Source organism: Notechis scutatus, chromosome Z, assembly GCF_049901735.1.
Source record: "Notechis scutatus isolate UNSWTSFEM ecotype Mainland chromosome Z, rNotScu1.2, whole genome shotgun sequence".
In the NCBI taxonomy this organism is placed as follows: domain Eukaryota; kingdom Metazoa; phylum Chordata; class Lepidosauria; order Squamata; family Elapidae; genus Notechis; species Notechis scutatus.
The window spans coordinates 114,888,876-114,902,562 of record NC_142025.1 but is presented as its reverse complement, the minus strand read 5'-3'; the positions used below and the strand labels follow the sequence as shown (position 1 = coordinate 114,902,562).

Here is a 13,687-nt window from a genome sequence, read left to right as displayed (position 1 = left end):
AACTATTCCCAATGATCCCTCTCAATTCCCTGATGTGCTCTTTCTGAGCCTTCGAGAGATCTCCCCCCATACTCACGAAAAGAATCTATCTTCGTCCAGCGAAGAAGATGAGGGCCCAGTCGACGTCGCGACGATGAGTATAGGATGCGGGAAACGTATAGCCTTCCAAGCTATCACATCGGGGTCACCATTTATGGTGGACTGACATTCGAAATGAGACACAGGGAAATGTCTGAGAAATGCCAGCCCTGAGTGAACTCAGGTAGCAGTATTTATTGAGAAAAAACACAAGCAAAAATACAGTATGTATATTCAGAAACAATGACCTCTACAGGAGATTACTTCACCAGCATGAGAACATACAATCTTGGAAAGTCCCAGATGTTACCTTGCTAGGATGAGATCATACAGCCACGGAAAGTCTCATGGGAAAGTTTGGAAAGTCCCATGAGAAAGCACAACTGTGTATCTTGAACTTTTACCTATTTTCCTGTTCCTTCTAAACTTGCAGATCAAAACAGGATGAGACACTCATGAGCAAAGGTACTCCTACCCCCACCAAGAATGTCTATATCCCTAGACCTATTGCTAGTATTTCAAAGGCCTTACAGAAAATGATAAAATGATCAATAGATTATATTACCACACATAGAAGGTACCTTCTTCCATTTGTGGTGGTCGTGCAAGGAAACCCAGAAGTACTGGCAAAAAATTAGGCGCTGGCTAGAGGAAATAACCAAGGAACAAATAGAGTACAAACCAGAGTCCTTCCTTCTAGGAATTTTCGATAAACAAATACCCAAAAAATCGAAGTATATTGTAATTCATATCTTAACCGCAGCCAGACTGGCATTTGCCCAGTGCTGGAAATTATCTTCCATTCCTCTGAACATATGGTTATTCAGAAAATTTTACAATGCGCCGAAATGGACAAACTAACCCAAGCACTAAAAAATAAAGAATCCTCATCATATTACAACAATTGGAATCCTTTGTATAATTGGCTAAACCAAAGATAGATCATCTCTAGGAAAATTATGGCCAAGGGCCTCCGAAGCAGAGATAAAGAAAAGCACCGCCGATGATATTTTTGAAGAAGAAAGGATCTTACAGACAGTCACAAAATATGGTTTTATTTTAACTGTTTTCCCTACTTTATCCTTCCCCTCCCTTACTCTTCCCTTTCCCCTCTTAGGCTTTCCTCTCTCTCCCTCTTGGTCTATGCCAAGGCCTATTTTTCTTTTTGTTGTACATAATTTGTAGTTGTGTTGTTCTTTTAAAGGTAAAACTAATAAAGTATTTTTCCAAAAAAAAAAGATCACTCAATGGGAACCTCTTTTTCAGACTTCCACAACACTGCAGGATGCGTTGGAAGATTGGTGTGGCCAAGTGTCGTGCCACCTTCCCTCTGATTCACGACTGCAGGTGTTGAAAACAGTTCCTTTTGTTTTACAATCACCTTTTATCCAACAGCCATTGAAGGAAGGCTTAACTGTCTTTACTGATGGTTCAAAAAATATTGGAGCATGTACATGGTATGAAAATGCTCAATGGCATAAACGCTTAACTACTTCACAATCATCAGCACAACAAGCTGAATTAGCTGCTTTCCTATTGGCGTTGTCTCTTTTTTCACAACAATCTTTAAATGTATGTATGTTACTCAGATGGTTTGCTCATATATGCATATATTTCTCCTGTTACCCCTCCCTCTCTAATGAAACTTTTTTTACAGCTTCAGACACTGCTGAAAAAGCGAGAAAAACTTTTATTTGTAGCTCATCATCAATTCCTAGCAGAAGGACTTGTAAAATTATGGCCTCCTCTCCCCTTCTCCAATTTCACCTGGGGATAGTCATGATTATTTTCATCAAAACAGGAAAGCCCTAGTACGACAATTTGGAATTACATATCACATGGATCTTCAAACACCCAATGGTGGATTTTCTGATTAGTTGCATTCTCAGGTATAAACCTTTAATTAGTCACTATTGGAATAATACAACCTTTACTGGAGGATAGCATGAAAGGAGGAGACATTTTCAAGAGTGAAAATGTTGTTCCTCCTGATGTTCTTGATGAAGAAAATAGTGACTCTGAGCTGCCCAGCAAGTGATGCTTTTCTTGTTCCACATGAGTGGTACCAGCCTGGGGGCCTCATCATTGGTGGAATAGTGTCCCACACATATTATAACCTTTATGAAATTATTTTTAAGGAACATCCATATATAACATCTTATGATGTATCAAAGTAAGGATTCTTTTTTCTTTTTCTAATCTTAATAAGTTTCTCAAAAATTGCTTATGAGAGTAAAAGGTTCTCATTATAAATGTAGGTTTTATATCTAATCTAAGTTTATCTTTCAAATGCTTTTACTTACCTTTTCCCTTTAATTTATGGTAAGGAGTTTGTCATACAATGTATAAAACTTTGGTGCAAAATATCTTGTGAAGAACATTGAGAAAGATTAAGGTAATTTTTTAAAAAAAAAAAATGTATTATCACTCTGAAGAAAACACATATACAATAAATGGCTATTACATCCTGGAATTGTTCATAATCTATATTTTGGGGGGAAAGTTACAAACTAAATGGAGTTTCATGCAAACAATGTTATTTTTACTTCTTGAAGCAGATATTTGTTACAAATCATGTAAATAATGTAGAAAAGCACAATGAACAGTTTAAAAATTATTCCATATTTTAGAAAACTTATTCCTTTCCTACCTTCATTAGAGGAAGAAATGTTTGTTATTTCATATAGAAATGATGCCAATGCATGAGAATTTTTCCTTTTTCAACTGGTGTATTTAAATCATTTTCAGTGTAATAATCAAATTTTACCAGCACATCCTTGCCTTGGCCTTTGCTGTGAAGAAGATCAATGAGGACTCCCAGATCTTACCTAACATCACTCTGGGATTCCACATCTATGACAGCTACTATGATTCAAGGATGACCTATCGCACTACTCTGGACCTACTTTTTAAATCCCAAGAATTTGTACCTAACTACAAATGTGATCACCAGAAGACTCTCGTGGCTATCATTGGGGGACTGGATTTTGTCACATCATCTCTTATAGCTGAAATTATAGGATTCTTCAAGATTCCACAAGTAAGTTCTGAAGGGGTTGAGCAGAAAATTCTTAATCTTATGGTTGTTATGGAATAATTAATGGGCATCAAAAATTATGCTTAGTTTCTGTCAAAGTGTTCTGCATAGCTTAAGATCCACTACTTGGCCTTACTTTCTGAAATGACAATGCCAGTTACAGGAAGTGAATAACCATACCAGAGGGAAGATTTGAATGGCTTCTATTGAAACAATTAATCTAGTACATGTGTTTAAAATATGTTCATGCAATGGGAACATTCTCAGAATAAAAGAGTGGAAAGGGACCTCGGAGGTCTTCCAGTCCAAGAAATGTATTACTATATTCTTAAAAGAATTCTAGAGGAAAAATGTTCCTTGGATGTATTTTATATGAAAACAAGATGGGAAAATTAAATTTAATCTAAAGACTCAATAGAATACTATTGTATAATCTTTTAGCTGACATATGGCTCATTAGCCCAAGAGGAATTTCAGACCAGAAAGCTCTCGTCACTTTATTTCCTGGTCCCCAAAGAGGGCCATCAGTACATTGGGATTATCCAACTGCTTCATCATTTCAGGTGGACATGGATTGGGATATTTTCTGTTGATAATAATAATGGAGAAAATTTCTTACAGAAAATGCAGCCCTTACTTTTACAGAATGGAATCTGTTTGGAGTTTATAGAAAGGCTTCCTCAACAAATCCACTTGGAAAGATTTGCAAAATATTATCAAATAATCTCCATTATTTCCATTAATTTGATGAATAGCAAAGCCATCGTGTTTCTTGTTTATGGAGGAATCTGGACAATTCTATGGCTAAGATTTGTTACATTTCTGGTAGACCCTGAAAGCAAGGAAACTGCATTATTAAGAAAGGTGTGGGTCATGACTGCGCAGATTGATTTTGTACTATCAGGCGTTCAAATCAGTTCGGATCTGAAGATGTTCCATGGGGCTATTTCCTTCACTGTTCATTCAACAGCAGTTGCAGGTTTCAGGGAATTTCTTCAGACCATAAATCCTCTTTCAGACTTCAGAGATGGCTTTCGGCAGAATGTTTGGGAACAGTCATTTGATTGTTCATTTCCAAAAGCTGAATTAAAAAAAATGCAGAGTAGGCAGTGCACCGGGGAGATGAAGTTGGAGGATCTTCTTGCACCTATATTTGAAATGGAAATGACTGGCCAAAGCTACAGTGTCTACAATGCTGTTCATGCTGTGGCTCATGCTTTGCAGGCTTTACACATGTCGGGGTTCAATAGGATGAAAACTAGGATGGATAAAAAAACTGATCTTCCAAATCTGCAGGCTTGGCAGGTATTCCCTTTGCATTTGATACCTATTTTAATTTCATTGAGCAGTTTGATGTAGAATTATGTTTTGAACCCATTCTGGAAAGTCTTAATATTTTCTGCATGTAGAATCCACTTATGTATGAGAAAAACATAGAAATGCGGAAGAATTTCTTGATAGAACAATGAATTAATTCAAAAACTTGCCTTCAGAAATCCTGGATGCTACATAACTGGAGATTTTTATGAAGTGATGGGAGAGTCATTTGTCTAAATTGTTGTAGGGTCTTCTTTTTGAACAGGCTGGTATACTATAAGACCTCCTATGTCCCGTCCAACTCATTTATGTTGTGTTGCATAAAATAGAAATAGAAAAACTAGTCTGCATTTTTGTTTTGTCATTCAGGTATTCTGAAATTCTGATCATCCAGAAACTGTTATAAAAATAATGGTTTAGGTGCAGGTAAGAGTTGATACAATGATCTATCTGCATAGAGATGAGTGGTTGAACAACTAGCCTTGTGGTGCAACCAGAACAATCTGGAACTGAACATACTTGAAACCATAGAAATGGTGGTAGACTTTAGAAGATACCCTCTCATATTACCATCTCTTACAATACTAGACAACACAGTATCAATTTCTAGGTTTGTCCAATTTCTAGTTTATAACATATCTCAAGACACCTAACTTCAAAAACGTCATCAAAAAAAGCACAACAAAGAATGTTCTTTCTGTGCCAATTCAGAAAGCATAAACTTCCCAAGGAGCTGCTGATATAGTTCTACAGACAAATTATTGAGTCTGTCATCTGTACCTCTATAACTGTCTGGTTTGGTTCTGCAACCCAACAAGACAGACACAGACTTCAGAGGATAATTAGGACTGCAGAAAAAACAATTATTTATTTTATTTTATTTGGTTTGTCAATTGCTTACAAGATAATAGGTATAAGTAAAAACAAAGTTATGAATACATGGATACATATAAGAAAAATAAAAGAAACAATAGGACAGGGACGGTAGGCACGTTGGTACGCTTATGCACATCCCTTACAGACCTCTTAGGAAAGGGCTGAGATCAATAGTACAAATTCTAAGGTTAAAGTTTTTGGGGTTTGGGGAAGAAACCACAGAGTCAGGTAGAGTATTCCAGACATTGACCATTCTGTTGCTGAAGTCATATTTCCTGCAATCAAGTTTTGCGCAATTAACCTTGAGTTTGTATCTAATGTTTGCTCTTGTATTGTTATGGTTGAAGCTGAAGTATTCATTGACAGGTAGGATATTGCAATGTATGATTTTAATACTATACTTAGATCAGACCGAAGGTGGCATAGTTCTAGGTTTTCTATGTATAGAATTTCAAGACTTGTGGCATTCTGCAATGAGTAGAGGAGTAGAGAACTCTTCTTGTGAAATATTTCTGGACTTTCTCAACTGTGTTAATATCAGATACGTAATGTGGGTTCCAGACTGATGAGCTGTATTTGAGTATTGGTCAAGCAAATGTTTTGTATGCTCTAGTTAGTAGTGTAATATTACCAGAGAAAAAGCTACGTAAGATTAAGTTAGCAACTCTTAATGCCTTTTTGGCTATGTAGTTACAGTGGGCTCTAGCACTTAGATCATTACAGATGACTACTCCAAGATCCTTGACAGAGTTTGGATCATCAACAAGGTCTTGACTATTCAGCCTGTATTTTATTTTCTGATTTTTTTTTTTTGCCAATATGTCAGACAGAGCATTTATTTGTTAAGATTTGAAGTTGCAATTTGTTTGAACATTCTGATACATAGTCAAAGTCTTTTTGAAGGGTGGCAGTATTGTCTGTGGTGTTGAATAGCTTTACTTCATCAGTGAAGAGAACACAGTTGCTCTTGATATGATCACAGAGGTCATTTATGTAGAGTATGAAAAAAGTTGGTCCTAGAACACTGTCTTGGGGGACACCACTGTTGACAGGTACAGAGTTTGATAGGACGCTCCCAATATTGACCATTTGTTATCTGTTTGACAGGAATACTTCTATCTAGTTATGCAGGTGTCTAGAGATACCATAAGATTTTAATTTTAGTAGTAGTTTGTTGTATACCACTGAATCAAAGGCTTTACAGAAGTCTATGTACATTGCATCTATTGCTTTGCCCTGATAGAGTTGTGTAGTTCATATGTTTTTGCAGTGTAAGAGTTGCAGATTGCAGAATAGCTTTTTCCTGAAACCAAATTGTTTATTAGAGAGTAGGTTGTTTGTCTCTAAGTGGAGGATAATGGATTGGTTAATAATTGATTCCATGACTTTACAGGTGATGCAGCATAAAGAGTTTGGTCTGTAATTTTTCAACTAGGCTGAGGTCTCCCTTTTTGAAGATGGGGATGACCATGGCTTGTGACCATAGTTTTGGCAAGGAGCTGGTCCTGAAAGATTTTTTGAAGATTATGCTTCGGCTATGGCAGTGGATAGCTTTTTTAAGAAGTAGGCACATATTCCGTCTGGTCCAATAGATAGAGATGGTTTTAGATTGCGTAGTGCTTTTTCAACATTGTCTACTGTAAAATGGATATGTATTAGATCATTGTAGTTGTCTGTGGTTCGACTAGGAAACACTGAGCATGATCCACTGCTGTTTACAAATACTGAGCCAAAGAATGTGTTAAAGAGGTTGGCTTTAATGTGTCGTCGTTGCAGTCTTTACCATTAGGTCCTTTCAGGGGTGGGATGGACCTTGAGTTTGTTGTTTGTTGTTTGTTGTTTACAAAATTGAGGAAAGCATGGGTGGAATTGATGCATAGAAGGTTTTCCTCTTCTTTATTACTACCCACCTGCCTTCAATCGAGGACCTGTATACTGAACGAGTCAAAAAGAGGGCTGTGAAAATATCTACAGACCCCTCACACCTTGGACATAAACTGTTTCAATGCCTACCCTCAAAACAATGCTATAGAGCACTGCACACAGAACAACTAGACACAAAAACAGTTTTTTCCCGAATGCCATCAGTTTGCTAAACAAATAATTTATTCAACACTGTCCAACTATTTACTAAGTCTGCATACTGCTACTATTAATCTTCTCATATTTCCTATCCCCTATCCCCTCCCACTTGTGTCTGCATGACTGTAACTTTGTTGCTTGTATCCTTAAGATTTATATTGACTGTTTCCTAGTATGATTTAATTGCTTATTTGTACCCTATGACTATCATTAAGTGCTGTACCTTATGATTCTTGACAAATGTATATTTTCTTTTTATGTACACTGAGTGTATATGCACCAAGACAAATTCCTTGTGTGTCTAAACTCAGGTGGCCAATGAAGAATTCATTCATTTAATAAATCATTGCACAATAATAGTTAGCTAAAATGATAATTTACATTATTTTTCTTTGTCTTATCCAAAAAATAATCAATTCTCCAAGAAATTTGTGTGGCTCATGATGTCTTCATGGGTGACAAGCTGAGCTTTCTGTCCCTAGATTTAGAGTAATGAAGTGGTGGTCCTTCTTAGATGTAGCATGCATAGTTTGAAACCACTCTATGTTTACAATAATCTCTGCTTCTCATTTATCTATCAAGGAATGTTTAAATCTCAGATTCTAAAACCAGGCTAAAAGAAATTAATCAGACTCTCAAATAGCTTTGTACCAATGAGGAAAGATTAGATATGATCTTTCTTGAATTAGTTGTTTAAGTAGTGAACATAAAACAAAATTGGATGACCTTACATGAGTCCAAAAGCTTATTTTCATTGTGCTTTCATTGTTCATTCCTATCTTTCCTTAATATAATATCAAATAAATAATGGAGTGGACATGAACATTTCCATTCAATATTGATTATCAAATTTCTAAGCATACATGTTTAATAATAGTTATTGGAATATGAAAAATGAAACTTGAACATGTTGTTCTCTTCTCTGTTATATTGCTTTCAATTGCCTCTCTCTTCTTTTCCCTTTCAATTAGCTCCATTCATTTCTTCAAGGAATTTCTTTTAACAATTCAGCTGGGGAGAGAGTGTTCCTGAATGAGAAAGGAGAAGCAACAGGTGGATTTGATATCACCAACTTGGTCACATTTCCTAATAGATCCTTTCAGAGAGTTAGAGTTGGAAAGTTGGATCTACAGGCTCCAAAAGGGAAGGAATTATGGATTGATGACAATGTGATTGTCTGGAATCCAGATTTTAACCAGGTATCGAATTAGTGAATTGTCTATGCCTTAATCCATTATGATCCCATATCTAACCTAGTCTCTTTCAAAATTTGAATTCGGGATTTTAAAGAAACAATGGAGTATTGTTTTCAAATGTTGTTGATGATTAATCACTCATTAATGATATTATTGTGTTTTTCCAACAATATGGCTCACCCCAAAATGAAGGGCCAGCATTATTTTGTGTGCATGCAGTTAAATTAAAGCCTGCTCTCAAAATTTGGGCCTATTTAAGTGAATGCATGGCATTTACAACATGAGGTGAGGAGGCATGGGTGGGGGGTAAGGCGGAGGGAGGAGGAAACTTGCCCAACTCATCCCACACAACTCAACTGTCTATAGGATCACACGTCCTTGCTTCTGTAATCCGCTTCTTTTGATCCTTGCTTTCCCTGCCACAGTAATCACACATCCAAAGCCCCCTGCCACCTTCCCCCCACATTTTCTTTCTCACACACAACAAAAGATAGCCAGAAAAAGAAAGGGAGAATGGGAGGGGGAAGCACTTTTGAACATGTTCAGGACTTTTCACATTGTCATGATCAGCCCCTGCTGTGTGTGTGTGTGTGTGTATGTGTGTGTGTGTTGAGGGATTGTTTCTGGCAGAATTAGGGAAAAGTGGGGGTGTATTGGAAGAGATTTTCCCTGTGAGAATAGGGAATGCAATGCTTGTAGAGTGTGATTTATCCAGGCTGCCCTCTCCTGTTATCTCTGCAGCCTTTGGGGAAACTTGTGGGGAAAGATTAGGTTCATTAAGATATGCTTCTCTGGTGGATTTTTTTAATTTTCCCAATTTGGGGTGATGTCCATTCTCCTCTATCCTTTTCTCCTCTGCTTTTTCTCTTTGGCTCACAGCTTCCAGATGTTCCCAGTCTCCGAACACACACACACACGTGGGGGGCTTTACAAAGCAACATCCCAATTTATTAAAAATCCACCAAACAACACTTTTGTAACTTACCAACTACATGCCAAATCCAAACCCCCCCTTTTTTTCCCCTCCAAGGACTGGTATGTGTCAAGACAATCCACACAACTTTGATCTGAGCTGTTTACAAAAGGACAAATGGTCAATTAAGGAAACAAACAGAGGAAGAAAGGAAGAGGAAGAGACACCCTACAAGTCTGTCTTTTGCAGGAAGATGCAAATCTGAAGTTAGGTTATTTGCAGTTAGATTATATAACTTGACTAAGAGTCTGGAAGATAAGAATGCTATCATTTCTCCACATGCTCTGTAGCCATTTGGAGACTAGATAAACTCTGGAAACTGTGAGCTAAAGAGAAAAGGCAGAGGCTAGAAGAGAATGAACCCTCCCTCCCACAGCAAGCGAAATGGGAAAGTAAAAAAGCCACCATAGAAGTGTATCTTAGAAAAATGTAGGTCACAATGTAGATTTGGAAAATTGGGAAAAAATGTGGGGACTAAATTACAAATTAACCATATCCATAGCAAACCTCTATAAAATGTTCTACAGGTGGCATTCCCCCCCCCCGCTAGATTGGTAAAAATGTTTAATTTAAATCTAAATTGTTGGAAGTGAAGGGAAGAAAAAAGCACTTATTTTCATATCTGGTGGACATGCCCGGAAGTGAAGAAATACTGGAATACAATCAGAAAATGCCTAGAGGAAATTATAAAACAGAAAATTGAATTTAATCCAGATTTCTTTTATTAGGTATAATAACACAAAAATGCAATTAAAAAGACAGATACATTATATTACATATACTTACAGATGCAAGGATTTTGTATGCACAAGGATACCATCAGAGGGCATGGTTATAAAGAAAATAATAGACTATATAGATATGTAAATATGTATATGTGTTATAGAAAAGATTGAACTGTAAAATGAAATATATTGATTTATAACAAGAGTAAGATGTAATGGCAATGGAATAAGTAACGATATATTGAAAAATGTAAGGAAATGTAAAATATGTCTTGATGTTGAAAACAATGTATATAGTTTATTTTATGTTGTTAAACTTTGGAAAATTAATAAAATATTAAAAAAGAAAAAGAAGTGTATCTTAGTGAACCTAACCTTTCCCCACAAGTTACAGGTAGACAAGTAAGGGTGTGGGTGGGGCACTCCTTACAGCCACTAAAGAAGCAAGGGAGCATGCAGGTGGGGAAATTAAGACACCCCTTGGAAAGACTGCCTATCCGTTTTTTCAGGGGTCTAAAAAAAATAAGGCTGAGCCTTATTTTCTGAGAAACACGATGCAATACAATTTTTTTTTTTGCATATTTGGTTTGTATTTCTATTTTAAATCACAGGAGAGATTGTCACCAAGTGTTATTATTTTCTCACCCTGTCCTTCAAACACACAATTTTGTACATCATTCTAATTTCTACTTTTCAAAAAATTCCTACATTTTTATCTACCCTTTGGCAAATAAAAAAAATATCCCCCCTTAAATGCTAAAAAATGCAAACTCTGTTAAATATCTCCAGTTTCAAAACTTTCTATGCTTATCACCAGATTCCTCCACTTTCGCGTTGCAATGACCCTTGTTTCCCTGGATCCTGGAAGAAAAGAATTGAGGGGGATCAGTTCTGCTGCTATGACTGCGTTCCATGCCCAGAAGGGAAGATTTCTAATCAAAATGGTAGGGTTAGGAATTCTACCATTTTTCATTAGACTTAAGCAAACTTTAATAAACTACTTGGATGCGTAAACTTAATAATGTGATTTTCAATAAAATGGAATAGCAAGAAAGGAGAATATTTGGAGCTCAAGTTTGAAATGAGGAGTCATCGGTGTTCTCGGAGCTTGCTTCCTTTCTTGCAAATGTTTCATTACCCTAACTAGGTAACATCATCAGTGCTAGTAAAGAGTGCTGTTCGCTGGTAGTTGTGTGAGTATCCAGTGAAAAGACTTTATTTATACGAGCCCAAAAGAACTGCATCAACCCAGAAGAGCAAAAAAAGGAAATAGAGCATATATACAACACATTCCAACAAGATATACACACACACAACTTTATCAAAATGTCCCTGATAACTCAACCATCTATAACACAATCAACACAAACCCTAAAAATAATTACAATGCCATACATAAAGAATGTCTCAAAAGCTACCAACAAACTCTACAATAGCATGGAATCAGTAAGGCACAGAATCCAACTGCAACCCTTCAAAACATCCTAAGCAAATTAAAGGACCCAGCAGTCCTAGAAGAAAAAACAGTAGTCACCTACATCATAAATGTAAGGATTGCAACAACCACTATGTAGGATGAACAGGCAGAAAATTGGCAGAATGCATCCCTGAACATTAACTAGCAGTCAGAAGACATGATGAAAACTCTTCCATTTCACAACATATAGACAGACTTAACCATAGTTTCAATTGAGAAAATGTGATCATGCTATACCAAGCCAAGTCCAAAAACCATAGGGAATTTCTAAAAGCTTGGCCCTCTGACAAATTGACCACTAGTAGACACATAGACATGAACAACATTTATATACTGTGCAAAAGAGACAATCAACCAGCCCAAAAGAGAGCAAAAAGACTCTAACAGCTCTCCACCGGTAATTAGCAACCAGATTAGCATAGATTAACTCCAAGGTTAATCAGACCAACAATCAAGTAAACAACACCCCAGTCAAAAGCTGCCAAAGAGCCATCCATCAAGAGCCCAATCTCTAAGACTTACCCCACCCACACAGACAGGCAAGACACCGGACTATAAACTGAGAGCATACAGCACTCCTTACTAGAACAGATGATATTAACTAGCTAGGGTAATAAAATGACCTAGCACCCCTCAATAATATGGAATGCCAAGATGAACAAATATCCTTGATTTTCTTTCAAGATATGGAAGATTGTTTTGAATGTTCAGAAGATCATTATCCAAATAAAGAAAAGAAAGGATGTATCCTGAAACTGCTGGTTTTTCTAACTTTTGAAGAAACCGTAGGAATTGGTTTAACCTCAGCAGCGCTTGGTTTTTTCTTCTTGACATCATGGGTACTTGCAACATTTATTAAGTACAGGAATACTCCCATTGTCAAAGCCAACAACCGCTCCATTACCTACACCCTCCTTGTCTCTCTTATGCTCTGTTTTCTTTCCTCTTTGCTCTTTCTAAGCCAGCCTGGCAAAGTGACTTGTCTTCTCCGACAATCGATGTTTGGCATCACTTTCTCAGTGGCCATTTCTAGTGTACTGGCCAAAACCATCACCGTGGTTGTTGCCTTCATGGCCACTAAACCAGGATCTCAAATGAGGAGATGGGTGGGGAATAGATTGGCTGTCTCTACTATTCTTTCCTGCTCTTTCTTCCAAGTGTTCCTTTGTATTTTTTGGTTGTCGACATCTCCCCCATTCCCTGAATTGGACATGTACTCAGAGCTCCAAGAAATAATTTTACAGTGCAATGAGGGTTCAGCTTTCTTCTTCTACTGTGTCTTGGGCTACATGGGTATCTTGGACATTGCCAGCTTTATTATGGCTTTCCTTGCCCGTAAATTACCAGACATATTTAATGAAGCCAAGTTCATCACCTTCAGCATGTTGGCCTTTTGTAGTGTGTGGATCTCCTTCTTTCCTGCCTATCTGAGCACAAAAGGAAAAGCCATGGTAGCTGTGGAGGTCTTCTCCATCTTGGTTTCCAGTGCTGCTTTACTGGGATGCATATTCTTGCCAAAATGCTACATCATTGTTTTTAGGCCTGACCTCAACCACAGGGAGCAAATCACAAAGAGGAATTAGTACCCGATGTGGTCATTCTATTTCAGCAGAAGGGTTGAAAAAAGAAAGACTGCCTTCTATAGGAAACTTATATAAATCTTATATAAGTTTAACTCTACCCATACATCTATTTCTGGAGCAATCTGTTATCATATATGAATAATATGGGAAATGTAGTGAAATGAAAATAAATGCATTTTTCTTTCTGTCTCATGCTTTATTCAAAGTGTATGGTGACCCATGATCATAACAAACAGTAATTTGAATCAGTTTACAATAAGAAGTCTGGCATTTTTAAAGAAAATCTGCTGAAATTCAGCTCAAATCAGAAAAATGTATATACCTCTCTCTGATTACAAACTAT

At 36.9% G+C, this 13,687-nt stretch overlaps 1 protein-coding gene across 1 annotated transcript; it reads left to right on the top strand.

Annotated features, from left to right (window-relative positions):
• Positions 1-2,023: 2,023 nt before the first annotated feature.
• Positions 2,024-13,344, top strand: LOC148129147 (vomeronasal type-2 receptor 26-like). The gene is made up of 6 exons (XM_087946156.1): positions 2,024-2,112; positions 2,827-3,118; positions 3,557-4,420; positions 8,362-8,589; positions 11,102-11,228; positions 12,446-13,344. The coding sequence occupies exons 1-6, from the start codon at positions 2,024-2,026 to the stop codon at positions 13,342-13,344; spliced, it is 2,499 nt and encodes an 832-aa protein (XP_087802282.1).
• Positions 13,345-13,687: the final 343 nt, after the last annotated feature.